Genomic DNA, 17460 nt, shown 5'->3' with positions numbered 1-17460 from the left:
GTCCAGAGATAGCCAGATCACCTTTCTTTTTTTAATGGATTGTATTTTATAATCTGCTGACTATACATCCTATTGTGACGGAGAGCACACCATTACGGTCAAACCATTAGAAAATTGATCGTATTTTTTTTGATGATTTTTTGCAACTTGGTAAACGACAAACAACACCATTATGCAGCAGCTCGTACTAGATGATGCATTAAATTAAGAGCTGTGCCTGGACAAGATGAAAGACTTCGTTGGTGGTTGGAGGACGAGCTTGGGTCTCCCCTTGTGCTCTTCGATATATCCATAACCTCCAAAGACTACTTGAACGATTTGATGATATTTGTATCATTTATGATCTGCGCCAGTGGAGCGTATGCTGCGATTTTTTTTTTTTTTGCTAATGGGAAGTATATTCTAATCTACTGACTATATACCTATTGCAATGGATAACACACCATTATGGTCAAACCGTTATAATTTAGCGGCATGGCGAGTTTTTTTCAAGGTGAAGCTGGCTGCTAAGAAGACAGTTAAAACACTTCCAGATTCTTTTCTTGTTTTTTCTATTGCTATTGTACAATTTTATGTGCAATGAAATACTTTAGCGTACTGAGCCCATAATAAACTAATAATCCTATTAATACGGCAAAAATATTGAAAATCATTTTCAACAGCCAATAAGTATTTGCCAGCAATTTTTGAAAAGTCGAATAACGGGCGTGTGGTCTAGTGGTATGATTCTCGCTTTGGGTGACTGTATGGTTTGCTGTACATTCTACAAATATGCGAGAGGCCCTGGGTTCAATTCCCAGCTCGCCCCGTTTCTTTTTTATCAATCCAAGCGAGTGTATCGAGTGAACTTTGGCCAAGCTATTCAGCAACTCACTATCGCAATACCATCCCTACTACAGTGATTTTATGCGGTCCATTCTTGTCTATTTACTTTCTCTTCTTACCCTTTTTACCTTTCTTCTTCTTCTTATTTCCCTTCTTCTTGGGCCCAGTAGATGTAGATGTGCCTTGCTCTACTTCTGGGGTTCCAGCCTTGCTGCTTTCTGTAGCACTGGCGTCGGCATCAGGGTTTGCGGGAGCGTCGATTAATTCAGACAAGTTGCCTGCAGCATCGACTGGTTCTGGAGTGCCCTCCACATCAGTCTCGTCATGAGTGATTTGCTCATAGATCCTCTCTCGCAAACTCATTTCTTCTTCGGTTTCGTTGGTAACCTTTGAGGAGCTTGAACCAGTTTTTTTCTCGTCGTCTGTCTTCTCTTCATCCCTCTGGTCAGCCTTGGATGAAGAGCCTAAGCGCACGACATCCTGACTCGATCTGCCAAAGAAGTCCAATTCGTCTTCAGGGTATCTAGGAGGCAATTCTTCACCCTTGGCAAGAATCTCGTCTCCCTCATCGAGTACCAGTCCATAATTAGGTAAAGCAGCCAATCCACGGTCTCCCTTAATCTTCTTATACTCTGATCTGGAAACAAAACCGTACTTCCTGACGTTGGCTTCGACCCATACAAACCCAAGCTGACCGATGTTAGTTTGGAACTTAGCATTGGTCAGGAAACATCCCACTGCAGGGTACATGTCAATGGTCACACCTTTCATGATGTCCATGAGCTTCTTTCCGTTGCGGGTGATGAAAATGGTGCCTGAGCTTATTACATAACCAAACCCAACGATATCGGACTGTTCCAATGGGGGCAAGACTTGTGCATTGTACTCACTCCGTTCGCCCTGGTGCTGTTGCAATGGTGTTGGGAATGGCTGATTGATTTTCAAGTTACCAGTGGACTCGTAAGCGATGGAGAAGTTGTTGTATCCTGGTAATCTGAAGGCAGTTGGGTATGGCTTGGTGATCAAGCCAATAGCGAAATGGGCGTTGGGGTTGGTATTGTTGTTGAATTCGAAAACCTTGGTCTCGAAGTAAACGGTATCGGAGTATACTCGGTTCTTGACGGGCAAAGCGTAATTGAAGGCTGCCGTAGCGGTGGAGTAGGGCAAGTCGTTGTTGTTGAAGATTAACTCGGTCTTGTCAGCCACCACGTACCGTGCGTTCAAGATCTCGCTGTCGTCGCTGTCGTACTGGAAAGCATTGACTCCACATTCCTTAATAACCTCCTCGATTTCCAGAGTGTACGACCTACCCCTGACATGGGCTGTGGCGGGAGGATTCTGTTTGGCGAACTCCTGAGCCCGGAGGTATGAGTTCTGTTCCTCAGGTGACAACTCCACGAACTCGAAGCGCTCTGCCAACTGGGTAAGCGACTCAGGGTCGACGACAAAGTCCCTGGGAAAGTACTCGTCTGAATCATCAAGAAGAGTGTACTCGTCTCTTCCTGAATAGTGAAGATAAATCTTGCACACACAGATGAACAGCACGAGCACGGCTGCTATGACGAACGACGTGAGCACGAAGAACACGTTCACGTAGGCAGGTTGGTCCATGGTGATGATGTGTGGTGTGTTAGGGTCTCGTGATAGTTTTTTTAGCTGAGGATCACACGGCTGCGATTAGCGAGAGGAGCAAACACGGCATTCAGAATGCCACAAGAGTGAAATCGGGGGAAGAGGAGAAACAATGCCATTGGCAGTGAAATAGATGTAGGGAATGGATTTTGTCATTTTAGAAAAGCCTACGTCGAATTAGCTGATATCATCGATTAGTTCACTTGGACTAAACCCCAGCAAAATAATTACAGTGCAGAAATAAAGATTGGCCATACGCAAATTGTAGCTGGTGCTGGAAGCCGTTTGACCCACCAATGAAGACAAAAATGTATGGCGTCTAAAGATGGGTAGTTACTTAAAGTAAAACCTGAGGTTGAGGATCAAAAAAACTAGCGCAGCCCGGTTTCGATCCGGGGATCTCAGGGTTATGAGCCCTGCGCGTTTCCACTTCGCTACTGCGCTATTTGTTGAAGATTTATGATAACTGAACTGCTAGGCTAAGCCAAAAATACACGTGCAAAACACGTGACCATAACATCAACAACCGTCTAATCCATGATTCGGCTGTGTTGCGGGCTGAGTGCAAGCCCGTGGAAGCACTTCCTCTGTTCAGAATCCCAATGTGACTGGCAATCACTAGGCAAAGAAATTTGGAGAAACGACTTATTTCCCTCGGCATGCCCATGATAGAACGGGGCCGTGGTTGGGTCATTTGCTGCGAATACTGGTAGGTTCGACCCGAGAGGCGCCACACCTTTCAGTCCCCACCTCCGCCCCACCTTAGATTCCAACTACCAAAGATAGTGTTCGAATGATTATTGTATTTTCAGGTTCTGGAGTGGGGTTACCACCACGGCAAGAGCAGCCTACACCGACCCCAGAAGTCCACGCCCGCCCTACTGTGCATTGTACCGCATTAACGTCAACGCACACCGCGGTCGGTTCCTATGCATGCTGAACCCTGTGCATTAGGCGTTCTAGTCCATGCAGCCGGCGCTACCGGCGCCATTTGACAGGTTGGCACCCCCTGCTCCCAATTGCTTCTGGACCGATGCTATGGAAAGCATACGTACTACTTTCCCCCTCCCCACTCCTGGACCAACTGCCTACTGTCGGCTCCACTGGCGGGAGGGCTAGGCCGCGCCCCACCGCATCAATCTCACGCTCAACCCCTCTTGCATCCTTCGCTGCGTCGGATCGTTTACCGGCCACGCAGCCACCACTCGCACCCCCCCCGCTTCCTCGGCCATCCATCCAGGCTCAAAGGAACAACACCTGGAGATGCCCCGCATGTGATCTACAGCGCCCCTCTCCAGGCCGCCACTATATAACCGTGACAGTCCCAGGCCAGCGCGCTCCACCCACCTCATCGCACCGTCGGCAACTCCAGTCTACCACTACCACCATGCCTCAACAATACCCACGGAAACCCACCACCACCAGGTTGACCCACTGCACGTGACCGGACCCAACGGTAGCCTGCCAGGGTCGGTGTCGCGCGTGTCGCGGGCCCCGGCATCCCAACCGGTCCGTGTCGTTCAACTCCAGAAAATTTGCGATTCAAGGCTCATTTTTTACGTTCGTTGGGTCACTCACTAACGCAACTACCCAACTCCCTGTTGTTCCTCCCCTGTACTACCACCAGGTCCAGCCCGCCAGCCCGCCAGCCTGCCAGCTCGTACCTCGTCCTTCTTTGCCTCACCCCTCCATCTCCCTCTAGCCGCCCGTCCCAACATGAGCGGTGGACACTCCGACGTCTCCAGTCGGTCCCCCGCGTCGAGCGGTTCCACACCCTCAGCGGACCACTCGACTGCCACCCAACCCATCCCCAAGAAGTCCCAGCAGATCAAGACTGATAAACCCCGCCCCCACATATGCACCATCTGTACTCGTGCGTTTGCCCGGCTCGAGCACTTGAAGCGCCACGAGCGGTCACATACCAATGAAAAACCCTTCCAGTGTGCTGCCTGCGGACGGTGTTTTGCCCGCAGGGACTTGGTGTTGAGACACCAACAGAAGCTCCACTCGAGTCTCCCCAACATCATGCGTCGCGGGTCGTCCAAGGACTTGGACGAGCACGTTATTGTGTTGCACAACAACACCGAGAACACGGCCCCGTTGCCCAACGGAGCCACTCCGGACTTGGGCGATGCCAATACAAACGATGCGTTCGATGACCCTGAAAAGATGGCACCTTCGCAGCTCTATTCTCCCCCCAAGTCCAACGAGTTCAACTACAACAACGGCATGACCCCACAATTCAGAACCGGCTTGTTCCAGAACCCGGGTACCTCCTCCAACATTCTGCCTGCAAACAATCCGATTCCATCGCCCATCCCCACAAACTCCAGCCAGAACTCGCCTCCCAACGTGACCTTGCCCAGCAGTATTACTGGTCCCTCTGGATTGCAAAAAACCCACATCGCCCAAAACATCGACTCGCCTCGCAAAAAGCAGAATCCCGTTCGCATGAAGCAAGAGTCCAAATCCATCGAAGAGGCCTTGCGCACCTCCCACTTGAACCATTTGTTGGGATCACAGACCCGTCACGCCTCGTTTTCCGCTGTCTCGGGTTCTTCCTACACCAATTTGAAGGATGCCAAAAACATTCAGCAAATCAACTCGAGCTTCTTTGACTCGAATGGTCAGCTGTCTGATTTCTCGTCCCAATTGAATGCTTCAGACGAATTAACTTCGAAGAATTTGCTTTTGTCCGGTTTAGACATTAATTCTTTGGGAATGATGGATTGGACCAATCTTGACGGTCTCGACTTGAGTAGTGCTGCTGATAGAACAAAGGGGGCAGGCTCTCCTTCGTTCTCCCAACTCACGGCCAAGCAAAGGTCAATCAAGAACCTTCAACAGTTCTTTCTGGATAATTTGGCACCATCGGGCCATACCTTAGATAACGGGAATGGGAATGGTATGGTCAATGGGAACGTTAACCCTTCCACCACAGCAACAAACGAAAACGCGCTTGCTGCCTTACAATTTAACAACCCCAACCACCCCCATCATTTGAAGGGAATGACTCCATTTGAGTACGGGTTGAACCCACCAAATTATATGAACATGACCCAGAATATGTTCTCCAATGGTCATTCAGCTGCTAGTCCAATCAATTTACAAACTGACGCAGTTGAAAGTAAGAAATTGATGAAGAAGCAAAGGAAGGAGCACGAAGAAAATCCAAGCAAAAAGGCGCGGACTGATTCAACTTCAAGTGCTAATATAACCGATCAAAAAATACCTTTGAATAGTTCAAACCAACCCAGGTTTTCCGCAACAAGCAACATGCATGCAATAAACTTGAACATGACTCCTGATGACGATTGGTTGAAAGAAATTATCAACACACCTTACGACACGAATTTCCCTGTTGCCTCCCACCAAATTGGGTTCATCGAGGCTCCTTCATTATTGAATTCCCCAAAATTAGATGCTCAAACTGCAACACTTCCTTCGTCCACTACTTTAGAGTACAATTCAATTAATGAAATTTCCTCACTTTTTAGATCAAGGCAAATTGATTTGGTCAAACAAATGAATCCAAACGTGATACAGGACAAGACTGACCAAGAAAAACAGACACTCGCACCTGGTGATTTTGAATTTACCCTTGATAGCTCTCTCCTTCAAGATTTCAATTTCATTACAGAAGACTTTAGAAGCAAGATCATTAGCATTTCAAACTTGAATGACACTCAGTTTCCTACTACCGAAGACTTGAACCATTACATGAGACTCTATGAATTGGAATTTAACAAATACTTCCCATTCATTCACCTTCCATCATTAAAAAACCCTATGGTCAACAAATTTGAGTATATTCCGTTGATTTTGTCAATGACATCGATAGGTGCTTTGTATTCCTACCACGACACGAACACATTGTTATTGTTCAGTTTGTCAAAGTATCATATTCAAAATTTCTTTGAGAAAGAGATTACCTTGAACAATTTGCAGTTCAAGAAAGTACCATTAATGGCTCACCAATGTTTGGTTTTGCATATTTTCATCACTTTGTTTTTCAACGAAACGAATATGACAGACGTGACTTCCAAGCAAATGAAATCGATGATTGGATTGATCAAGTCTACAAACTTTAATGAACCGTTGGAACAATTCTTAATTCCACCTCAAGATCTCAGAAAGATTGAACTGTCTCAAGATTCTACGCAAGTTATTCAGAAGAACTTTGATTACTTCATCATGGCCCAGTCCAGAATCAGAACAATTCACTTGTTCTATATGTTACAATCATTCAGAGCTAGTATCGGAGGCTTACCGATCTATTGTGATCATAGTCTATTGAAGAGCGGTAATCATTGTGCCAACGAAGACTTATGGCGTTGTTCAACTTCGGCAGATTGGTTCAGCGTTATTAAGAATGGGAAATTTGACTCCTTGGTGGATTTAAGTAATGGACAGCCTTTTGACAAGATGTTACAATACTTGAGAGGCAATTTTACTGGACGAGACGTTTCTATGCCTTTGTCTTTTAATAACCTTCTCTCTTTATTGATGTACGCACATGAATGTGTTCAAATTCAATCCTTACAATCACAACCATTCAACCACCTAGACTGGAAACTCAATCACAAACCAAGCTTGGAAAAGCTTGTAAAGTGTTGGGAACAAAAATTTATCATGAATGGTGGTACGTTATTAATCGACGCTACCGATAGGCATTTACTCAACATTCATAATGAGCTCAAGATTATTCTTCCCTTATACTGGTTACTTAAGATTAAGTTGGTTATCAATATCACTCCAGTAATATCACCAGTTTTTTCGAAAGACTGGAAGATGATGAATAATAATTTGGATCGGATTACGCAAGATGAACCTACTTTCGAGAATTTGAAGCAAAGTTTGCCATTCTGTATTGAGATTATCGAATTATGGACCCACAATATCAAAAGTATTAGCAATGATGATATGAAACAATGTTCCCTAAGAAGTCCAGTGTTCTTCGTGTCATGCTTATTTGTGGCAGTCTTGATCATGTCATCGTATTTGCATTATTTGGAAAGCAAGATCGAGAAGAGTTCGTTAAACGATTGTGAATTGATCAAATGGGTTGAATGTGAAAGCATTACCTCTAAAGTTGAAGAAGTTTTAAGTCCTATTTTGAAGTCTTCATACTCTGAGATGCTCACCAAACAAGGGAATACATTTAAGTCAGTAAAACAGGATGATGGATTGATGAAGGTTAAGCAGTTAATCGAAACGAAGGGGAAATGTGAAGGTTCTCAACAAATGAACCAAATCGAACAAGAAATACGGGGCGAGATTTTGAATGACAAATTATCCATAAAGACACTTTATTTGGGTATCAGAATCTTGGCCGATGCCCCAGTGTGGCCAATTGCAATGGGGCTCTCTGAATCACTCAAATTCAGAGCAAATTATTTATCAGAAAAGAATGGTAATGTAAGAGTCGGGTAACTCTCACTTATTCAATTCAACAAAAAGTTTAAATTGACGTGATACAATTGAACTAATAACTTAGCGGTTAATCACTGGCTACCGTTCTTTTTATGAGAAAGGTACCAAAAATTCCATGCGAAGATGTATGTTATAGTTATTAGCATCATTACGATTTAATGAAGTATGTCTTAATAAGACGATTATTTATTGACCAGAGAGTAGCTTTTCCTGTAGCAGCTTACAGCGAATTCAGTAGAATCAAATATCGTAATGCTTCCTTTTATCTACACAATATTAGCTGGTCAACTAGTTGTTACCTATACTCTAAATAAGGATATGCCACAATACTAACCATCGATCACTGATCAACAGTTTACGATGCCACGACTATTTCTTTACATACTCTAGTACTCTAATAGAAGCCTTGTTGCTTCAAATGCTCCACAACCTGGCCAATGACTTCTTTCAAATCTTCAACCAAATTGAATTCATTCTCACCGAAATCACCACTGGACTTCACGATAATGGTGTTACCCTTACCAACAGTGCTGGTGATTTTTTGGGTCACTTCGGCAGACTTGGTTGGCAAGATGACACCAGAGCCCGCAAGAACCAATTCGTTGACCACAAATGGAGAAATGTCATCGGTCAACTTGGTGATTCTACGTTTGCCATCAAATTGGTTCAAACTCGATTGCAAGGCATATCCCAAGTACTCGCCCAACTTATCATTGCTGTCGATGAGTACGACGAAACCTTGAGAGGATCTTGGAGGGTTGGTGTCACGCAAAATCTTGACAACTTCTGGGTACGAGAACCATTCAGGAATATCATCCCCGGTCTTCAACTTATTTCTTAATTCGGTACCAGAAATATTGGCGGTCTTGACCTTGTTGAGGTCGATAGTGTCAATTGGAGCGTATCTGTCTTCCTCGGGCAAGTAGGTGACCATTCTGAATGGGACGATCTTGATGGTGAGTTCGTCTTCGTAATTAGCCAACAAGTCTTGAGCATCGTATGGGCCGTAGAAATCAACACCCTGGGAGTTTTTACCCGGACCAGCATGGTCTCTTCCAACAATGAAGTGATCAACACCGTAGTTGGTTCTGATCAACGCGTGCCACAAGGCCTCACGGTCACCACCCATTCTCATGGCCAATGGCAACAACGACAAGGTGGCCAAGCCGTCAGGGAACTTCTTCAAGATTTGCTGGTAGACCTTGACCCTGGTGTGATGGTCAATGTCACCTGGCTTAGTCAAACCAACCACTGGGTGGATCAAGATCCGTCCCTTGTCACCAATATCATTAGCAGCTCTAATGGTCAATTCACGATGGGCTCTGTGCATAGGGTTTCTGGTCTGGAATGCCACGATGTTCTTATCGTTCCATTCGAGGTTGCCAAACTCCTTTCTTAACTCAGTGGGTGTCTTTCTGAACTCCACATAGTCGTAGTGCTTGGGGTAGTTCAAACCCTGGAGAGAGCCTCCAATGTAAACATCACCAGCCTGCTCGAACAAGTATCTGTTGGCAGGGTGCTCCGGGTCACCTCTGAACACCTTCTCAGCTTCAAGCTGTTTGTTTGGCTTGTAGATGGATTCCACTGTCAAGATAGCCAATGGAGTTTCATCTCTCAAGTCCAAAAGAGCGACCCTAGTACCAGTGGAGTATTTGGAGGCGGTGGACTGGTCCACATCGAGGGTGATTGGGATAGGCCAAACCAAGCCCTTACCATTTGCACCCTTGACTGAGGACAATCTCAAGTCGGAGACCACAGAGTTGTAGTCCTCCTCGTTCAAAAAGCCTGCCAATGGAGAGAATCCACCGTTGAGAATCAACTCCAAATCACACAACTGACGATCTGTCAACACCAACGAAGGAAGAGTTGCAACCTCCTTCAATAAGTCGGATTTGATGGCTGCGTCGCGGATAACGAGATCATTAAGGTTACCACCGTGGGGTTGGGGGATAGGCATTTTGGGGAGAAGGGTGATTATGGGTAGATCTCTACACGGACGGATTTCAGCTCTTTTAAACACCCGGCTGCATGCTTGATTGAGTAATCCCAGATCCAAGGGCACAAAGGGTGCAAAATCATACCATCTCACGTGACTTACTATCATTAATTTCCATCTGGTTGCAAGATGGAAAACGACGATGACGGAATGGCCCCGGATTCGGCAGATTCGGCGGGCTTCCGCTGAAATCAACTGGGGAAGCCGTCACAGGCGTTCGCGGGCCGTAACGGCTGGTTAGAAGGCGACCATTGGAACATTGTTTTGGTTCATAGGTGTCGCTGGCATTGTGGGTAAGTAGAAGGCGGTGGTGGCAGTTGCAAGGCTGACTTGGAGAGGAAGCCAAGATAAAAATTGTTGACCAGGGGATGCCCAGCTTATATGTTCTGGGGAGCCACAACCGTAAGGTTGGAGGCTGGATGGAAGGAGAACCATGTGCTTCATCACCTGATACCACACGTGATAACTCGTGCCGGAGCACGCGTTTCAGCTAGGTGGGGGCGGCCGTTGGTCCCCCACGCCACCCCGAAACACCCCACTGCAGACACCCCGACGTGGGGGATGAACCCAGGGGACCTTTGCGGGCTTTGGCTATTGGTCAGTGGTGGGTGGGGGACGCCTCGTCCACCATTCCCAGTCAGGCTCCCCATGCTCACGTGTTCGTTCTAGACGCTGATTACTAACCCCTCTGCAACATTTAGGGCCCATGATTAGTCAGGGTGCGGTTCGGATCCGGATCCACCTTTCTCCAGCGTTCCACACAGGTCCAGGCCGCTGCGGCCTCAGCAACTCCGTCGTTTGGTCGGCCCACGTCCCTATTGGGCAATCGTTCTCTAGCCCCCAATGGGGATGGATTGAACTTGCCAAGGTGGTGTTGCCCAGCTGGGAACGGGGTGGGGGACCCCAGCCCCAGTGGGGGAGTGTGCATCGGCGTCCATCCACATTTGGTGTCAGAACAGTTGTCACCGCCGTATTCCTGCAGCCACCGCCCATAGGCCCCGAGCATCCTGCATGTGCGTCCGGCGAGCCCAACAGATATATAAGCAGGCCGTTGGCAGGCGAATGTGGATTTTTTACCAACTATTCTATTAGTACTACACAAGAATGTCTGCTCCAACGTACGTATAACCAAAGTAAACCTGGCACAGCTGAAGGATGGAAGGCGCTGTTGGTGGAAAGATTGGGGGTGATTGGCGCCCTCGTGGTGCGTGGCTCGCCACCAATAACCACCTCGTCCAGTCGGGGCCGAGGCGGTGGTCCGTTGGTCCACCGGTAGGCCACTATCACATGATAGCCCCCGAATTGAACCTGTTGATGTGCCTTGGCTATTGAGTACTTGCATTGAGTGCTTGCACCAGCCACTGGCGTGGGCGAGGGGCGTCCGTTGCACCGCAATGAAAAGTTGGTTTTTCCCACGATTTCATTTTCTTTCTCTCCACAATTGGTTTTGCTCCGTCCACGGCTTTTCATCAAAACATCACCATGTCTGCTTCCGACCGTCTTTCAATCGTGCAAAACCACCTTGCCGCAAATACTAACCAGCCCAGTGGTGATATTGGTTTGATTGGTTTGGCCGTCATGGGTCAAAACTTGATCTTGAACGCTGCCGACAACGGGTTTACTGTTGTTGCTTACAACAGAACCGTCTCAAAGGTCGACGAGTTCTTGGACAACGAAGCCAAGGGTAAGTCCATCATTGGTGCCCACTCCATCGAGGAATTGTGTGCCAACTTGAAGAGACCAAGAAGAATCATCATCTTGGTCAAGGCCGGTGCCCCAGTCGATGCTTTCATTGACCAATTGTTGCCACACTTGGAAAAGGGTGACATCATCATTGACGGTGGTAACTCCCACTTCCCAGACTCTAACCGTCGTTTCGAAGAATTGAAGAAGAAGGATATCCTCTTCGTCGGTTCCGGTGTTTCTGGTGGTGAAGAAGGTGCCCGTTACGGTCCATCTTTGATGCCAGGTGGTCACCCAGATGCTTGGCCACACATCAAGGACATCTTCCAATCCATTGCCGCCAAGTCCGATGGTGAACCATGTTGTGACTGGGTTGGTGATGCCGGAGCTGGTCACTACGTCAAGATGGTCCACAACGGTATTGAATACGGTGACATGCAATTGATCTGTGAAGCTTACGACTTGTTGAAGCGTGTCGGTAAGTTCACCAACAAGGAAATCGGTGATGTCTTCGCTCAATGGAACAAGGGTGTTTTGGACTCCTTCCTTATTGAAATCACTAGAGATATCCTCTACTACAATGACCCAACCGATGGTAAGCCATTGTTGGAAAAGATCTTGGACACTGCCGGTCAAAAGGGTACTGGTAAGTGGACTGCTATCAACGCCCTTGACTTGGGTATGCCAGTCACCTTGATTGGTGAAGCTGTCTTCGCCAGATGTTTGTCTGCTCTCAAGGACGAAAGAGTTAGAGCTTCTACCTTGTTGGAAGGTCCATCCGTCGAAGGTGAATCTCCAATCACCGACAGAAAGAAGTTCGTTGATGACTTGGAACAAGCCTTGTACGCCTCCAAGATTATCTCTTACGCTCAAGGTTTTATGTTGATCAGAGAAGCTGCTAAGGAATACAACTGGAAGTTGAACAACCCAGCTATCGCTTTGATGTGGAGAGGTGGTTGTATCATCAGATCCGTTTTCCTTGGTGAAATTACCTCTGCTTACAGAGAAACCCCTGACTTGGAAAACTTGTTGTTCCACCCATTCTTCAAGGATGCTATTACCAACGCTCAAAAGGGTTGGAGATCTACCATTGGTAAGGCTGTTGAATTTGGTGTCCCAGTTCCAGCTTTCACCACTGCTTTGTCTTTCTACGATGGTTACAGATCTGCTCAATTGCCAGCTAACTTGTTGCAAGCCCAAAGAGATTACTTCGGTGCTCACACCTTCAAGGTCTTGCCAGGTCAAGAAAACGACTTCTTGAAGAAGGATGATTGGATCCACGTTAACTGGACTGGTAGAGGTGGTAAGATTTCTGCCTCCACTTACGATGCTTAAGCTAATAGACATCACCCTTCTGCCACGTTCAAAAGGTGTATAGTGTTAACTCGAGTAATAAATTTAAATACGATTAAGTGTAAATGTGTTTTGTGGTTCCTTGTATTGTGAATATATAAAAAATGCAAAAAGCCAACCAAAATGACTCATGTGTAGAATAGAATAGGGAAGAAAACTCTATAAGTCCACGATGTGGGACAATAAATGCTGAATGATGTTACATGGGTACTTCGTATCCCATCATCATACTAATGATCAAGTATAAGTTCAAGGATGTTATGAATCCCCATACCAATACTGCTAGAAATGAAGTTATTGGTCCATTGCTATAATCTTTGTAACCCTTGATGCGGTAATCAACCTCATCTTCGGTGTAGGTGTCTTGGATGTTGGATGGTGCATGTTGCGAGTATTCCAACTCTGGAGTGTGGGTTTTCTTCTTTTGTGGGGATGAGTGAGATGGAAGATCATCGCCCACAAGGAGACGATGCTGCTCTTCTGAACCATGATTCAAATGAACATCATCATCTTCTTCGTCCCAGCCAGCACAAGGGTGCGATTTTCTCAAGTCTTGTAGTCTGATAGCTGGTTCAGTGCTTCTGAATCTGTGTGGGGTATTGGAAACGGGAGCACCTCCTCCTGGTAAAGTGATCTCTTCGTAGTCATTGACATCATCCAAAATGTTGGAATCATCAAGTAACTCATCACCATCTCTAATGAATATTGGAACACGCATAATTTCCTTAGAGCAGGTGAAATAGATCAAAGGGGCACTAACAACCGGCAACAAGATACTTAATACCACTTGACTGGCATTCAATACTTTGGCCAATCCTTCACGACCAGAGAAACTCACTACCAATAAACATGGAGTGATCGCAAGACCTCTGGTAATAAGTCTTCTGACAACGGGTGGTAATGACCATGATAAGAATCCTTCTGACACCATTTGACCCGCAAGGGTACAAACAACACCGGCACTTTGACCCGAACACAATAATGCCAAAGCAAAAACAAAACCTGCAGTAGGAGACAAGTGCTTAGAAAGAAGATGGTATATGGTGAACAAATCAGCGTTTTCGTAGTCATCACTATCGGAATCACTATCGGAGTCACTGTCGTCCCTCTTCATTTGCGTTCCACCGTGTAAGGTTGCACCCGCCACAATCAAAATGGCAGCATTCACAAATAATGCAACCGTAAACAACGAGATCACAAGCTCGACAATAGTGTAAGTCATGGTGTCATTGATGGCATGAACCGAAGGTCTGTAATTTTCGTCGTTTTCATCTTCATCCTCAGTGGAGTCATTATCTTTCTTTTCGAAACGGTGGTGATGCAACTCGTTGTATGGAGTAGCTACGGGGGTCAAGGTGTCATCTGGGTTGTCTGGGGTTAGCGCAGGCTCCAACGGATTGCTGTTACCTTCCACACTGATACTCAACTTTCTCGACTTTTTCTCGGGGTGATAATATCCGTGCTTGATATCGAAATCTTTCAATCTGGATTGGACTAAGCCTGAACCTAAGTATAATGAATGGGGCATGACGGTGGCACCCAAAATGGCCAAACTCAAGAAAAGTCCACTTCCGCCGGGTCTTTCTTCCATGTCGATAACTTTTTCGCTAGGCAAGAATCCCTTGAGCACTTCCCAGCCCGAAAACTCGAGAGAAGGATCATTGCTCACTTGGTAAAGTTCAATGGCGAAGCAGACCACGGTGGCTCCTACCAACAAGGAGACAAACCCTTCGAATATACGGATAAACAACAAGGGTCCCTTAGGTCTATAGGCCATAAGCACAATGAGAACGTCGACCACGGTCACTACCACGCCGAGGAATAATGGAAGGTTGAATAAAATGTTTAAGGAGATGGCAGTGCCCACTACCTCGGCCAAATCGGTAGCAATGATGGCGATTTCAGCCAATATGTAGATGAAGAGATTAACCCTGAAGCTGAAGTTGGCCTTGCAGTTGGCGGCCAAGTCGAGGCCAGTGACGGCACCTAGCTTGGCGGCCAAGATTTGAAGGAAGATGGCGAGGCAGTTTGATAGGAGAATCAGGAAAAGGAGGTGGTATTTATAGGCCGAGCCGGCCGCCACGGCTGTGGAGTAGTTTCCTGGGTCCATGTATGCCACGCTGACCATTAACCCCGGTCCTATGAACCGGGAGTAGGTCTTTAGTATCGATAGAAATTTCTGAAAATGGCTATGGGCTGACATGGTGTGTTGTGGGGGTGCTCTGACAGGTGGTGAAAGTCTGGTGCTTTGGAAGTTCTGGTAAGTCTAGTGCTGTTGTGGGTGTTATTGTGCTGTGATTTCACCGTGTGGATCCTGCTGGATGGTGTTTGGGCCAGTAGAGTCAGGCCTTATGGATATTGGTATGCCTTGTGTGCGAGGGGCTCTTCTGGAACACTGTGGAGGCTGAAGTTAACGACCTTTGTCAGGTTTGAGTGGTGACACGGCTGGTGAAGAAACTGGCTGAGTTCACGTATTTCAATTTGGGATATATGGGTCGCACGATGCGGCGAGCGCGTGATTGATGGGGTAGAAAACTAGCAGAGGACACGAAGCTGGAGAGGATGGGCGGAGAGGACGTGAAGTCGACAGAAGAGAGAGCAGACAGACAGACCAGATGGGTTGTGCAAGGTCAGGGCTGGGCGATAAAGAACGCCTGGGCAACCAGTGAGGCCGGGCAAAGGGACACGCACGTGACGGGCGGAGACGGGCGGTTTTCGCCGGGTCGGAAGGGTGGTGGGTGACGCGCAAACATGGGGGGAAAAAGGGCGTCACGTGGCGTGTCACGCGCGCGAGTGATGTCGCCGGGCTGCGGAAATGTCGCGTCCGAGATCCCGTATTCATCTTCACATCCATCACTTTACACCTCCCTACACAAGATGATTAGAGCCGCCAGTGTCCTCAGAAGAAGCATTGCCACCAGAGGCTTCCACAAGAGCTCGGCCGTGTGCGCCGCCTCCGTGTTCAAGATGCCCGCCATGTCGCCTACAATGACCGAAGGAGGAGTGGTTGCCTGGAAGTACAAGTCCGGCGAAGAGTTCAGCGCTGGTGATGTGTTGTTGGAGGTTGAAACCGACAAGGCTACGATTGACGTTGAAGCCAGTGATGACGGTGTGATGTGGGAGATTTTGGTGAAGGATGGCGCCACCAAGGTCCAGGTTGGTGAACCGATTGCTCTTTTGGCCGAGCAAGGTGATGATTTGGCCACCTTGGAAAGACCATCGCTCGATGCACAAGCTGCTCCAAAGGAAGAACCAAAGAAGGAGGCCCAGCCAGAGCAACCACTAAAGGAAGAGCCTAAGAAGTCTGCTCCTGCTCCCAAGTCTTCCGGTTCTGGTGATGTGTTTGGCCCTGCCAACCCCAAGCAAAAGCTCTCTCCTGCGGTTGAGTTACTACTTCACGGAAACCACATATCTTCGGAAGATGCATTGGCCAAGATCCCAGCATCTGGTCCAAAGGGCCGTTTGTTGAAGGGAGATGTTCTCGCATACTTGGGCTCCATCAGCAAGGACTCCGTGTCTCTGCTTGCTGAATTTATCAAGTCCAGAGAACACCTTGACTTGTCCAACATCAAGCTTGCCACCCCAGAGGAAACCCACAAGCTTGCACAACGCGAAGAAGCTCCAGCTGCTAAGGAAGAAGCCCCAGCTCCACCAAAACCATCAAACATCTTAAACGCCCGTTTAACAACCACCCTCGAAGAACCAGTCACTCGGGACATTTTCCAGTATGCATTCGAGGACTCTATTGCTGCTGCTACTAGATACACATATGCCCAAAAGTACCCACAATACGCTGCATCTCCAGTCGCGTCCAGTTTATCTGGCGGCGACTTGTTCGATGACTTGATTTCTCCACCCGTCACTAAGTCTAGATTCGAGGTGTACGATGTCACCTACCAGTTCAGCAGTCCAGCCAACGGAGCTCAAGCCAGAATTGCTGACGACTTTGACGAATTGCTCGGCTTGACTGGGTCAACCGGAGTTTCTGGATCTGGAAACCAAGTCAGTGTTGACTTCAAGATCAAATTCGACAAGAGCGTCCTGGATGCCAAACAGTTCGTGGCATTTTTCGAGAAGACGTTGGCCGAAGAGTTCAGCGGGGTTTTGACTGTTTCCGAGCCATAAATAGAAGTACTTGTATAATAGATACGGACAAGTACGGTCACAAGCGTAGAGTCGTCTTATTTAGTAAGGAACCGCCTCACTCCAGCCCCTAATTGATAATTTCAGGTGCTCATGAGCTGGTCAGCACTGACATAGAAATGCCTCTGTTTTGCTACACCGAAACGGATCACCAAGAATTGGTGTAGAACACAGATCAAACGACCATACTACCCCAGGTATGGATCGACCCCACAACTGGTTGCGGCACCGTTACAGGCACTGTCCCTAGATGGCGGAATTGGGGTCACAACCAAGGCCACTTGAAATACACCCCACCGGCGTTACTTGGCAGGCGAACCCCTTTGGCTCCACGCCAGACTAGAAATCAGGATACCGTGACACGCTTCTATTTCACCGAACTACATGGAGAGTGA

The 17460-nt window shown here is 47.3% G+C and overlaps 7 protein-coding genes and 2 non-coding genes across 9 annotated transcripts; 5 read left to right on the top strand and 4 right to left on the bottom strand.

Moving 5' to 3' along the window:
• Window positions 1–703: 703 nt before the first annotated feature.
• CANTADRAFT_t178 lies at window positions 704–808 on the top strand. Its single transcript has one exon. It is a non-coding gene; the product is annotated as a tRNA-Pro (tRNA).
• On the bottom strand, window positions 806–2539 carry CANTADRAFT_26461 (uncharacterized protein). The gene has a single exon (XM_020207770.1). It carries the CDS (start codon window positions 2434–2436, stop codon window positions 928–930), a length of 1509 nt encoding a protein of 502 aa, XP_020063432.1. The 5' UTR covers window positions 2437–2539; the 3' UTR covers window positions 806–927.
• A 290-nt stretch (window positions 2540–2829) lies between these two features.
• Window positions 2830–2901, bottom strand: CANTADRAFT_t143. The gene has a single exon. It is a non-coding gene; the product is annotated as a tRNA-Met (tRNA).
• Window positions 2902–4194: 1293 nt separating this feature from the next.
• On the top strand, window positions 4195–7866 carry CANTADRAFT_28795 (uncharacterized protein; the record flags this gene model as incomplete). Its single annotated transcript, XM_020208261.1, has 2 exons — window positions 4195–5362; window positions 5399–7866. Coding segments are annotated over 2 exons (3636 nt in total), but the record flags the coding sequence as incomplete, so codon positions are not given.
• Window positions 7867–7969: 103 nt separating this feature from the next.
• Window positions 7970–8244, top strand: CANTADRAFT_263567 (uncharacterized protein). The gene has a single exon (XM_020207740.1). It carries the CDS (start codon window positions 8049–8051, stop codon window positions 8202–8204), a length of 156 nt encoding a protein of 51 aa, XP_020063430.1. The 5' UTR covers window positions 7970–8048; the 3' UTR covers window positions 8205–8244.
• A 40-nt stretch (window positions 8245–8284) lies between these two features.
• Window positions 8285–9847, bottom strand: MET3 (sulfate adenylyltransferase; the record flags this gene model as incomplete). Its single annotated transcript, XM_020211730.1, has 1 exon — window positions 8285–9847. The coding sequence occupies one exon, from the start codon at window positions 9845–9847 to the stop codon at window positions 8285–8287; it is 1563 nt and encodes a 520-aa protein (XP_020063429.1).
• Window positions 9848–10773: 926 nt separating this feature from the next.
• Window positions 10774–12985, top strand: GND1 (phosphogluconate dehydrogenase (decarboxylating)). The gene is made up of 2 exons (XM_020207741.1): window positions 10774–11004; window positions 11434–12985. Exons 1-2 carry the CDS (start codon window positions 10991–10993, stop codon window positions 12902–12904), a joined length of 1485 nt encoding a protein of 494 aa, XP_020063428.1. The 5' UTR covers window positions 10774–10990; the 3' UTR covers window positions 12905–12985.
• A 136-nt stretch (window positions 12986–13121) lies between these two features.
• On the bottom strand, window positions 13122–15125 carry CANTADRAFT_90661 (divalent metal ion transporter; the record flags this gene model as incomplete). Its single annotated transcript, XM_020211729.1, has 1 exon — window positions 13122–15125. One exon carries the CDS (start codon window positions 15123–15125, stop codon window positions 13122–13124), a length of 2004 nt encoding a protein of 667 aa, XP_020063427.1.
• Window positions 15126–15799: 674 nt separating this feature from the next.
• On the top strand, window positions 15800–17047 carry PDX1 (Pdx1p; the record flags this gene model as incomplete). The annotated part of the gene is made up of 1 exon (XM_020210945.1): window positions 15800–17047. One exon carries the CDS (start codon window positions 15800–15802, stop codon window positions 17045–17047), a length of 1248 nt encoding a protein of 415 aa, XP_020063426.1.
• Window positions 17048–17460: the final 413 nt, after the last annotated feature.

The sequence above is a fragment of the Suhomyces tanzawaensis genome (assembly GCF_001661415.1).
Source record: "Suhomyces tanzawaensis NRRL Y-17324 unplaced genomic scaffold CANTAscaffold_5, whole genome shotgun sequence".
In the NCBI taxonomy this organism is placed as follows: Eukaryota; Fungi; Ascomycota; class Pichiomycetes; order Serinales; family Debaryomycetaceae; genus Suhomyces; species Suhomyces tanzawaensis.
Note: the sequence above shows the minus strand (reverse complement) of the source record. Positions and strands in the feature narration are given on the sequence as shown.

What these genes read in the sequence shown, in the direction of transcription:
- CANTADRAFT_26461 (XM_020207770.1), bottom strand. Translation starts at nt 2,436, where the DNA reads ATGGACCAACCTGCCTACGTGAACGTGTTCTTCGTGCTCACGTCGTTC.
- CANTADRAFT_263567 (XM_020207740.1), top strand. Translation starts at nt 8,049, where the DNA reads ATGAAGTATGTCTTAATAAGACGATTATTTATTGACCAGAGAGTAGCT.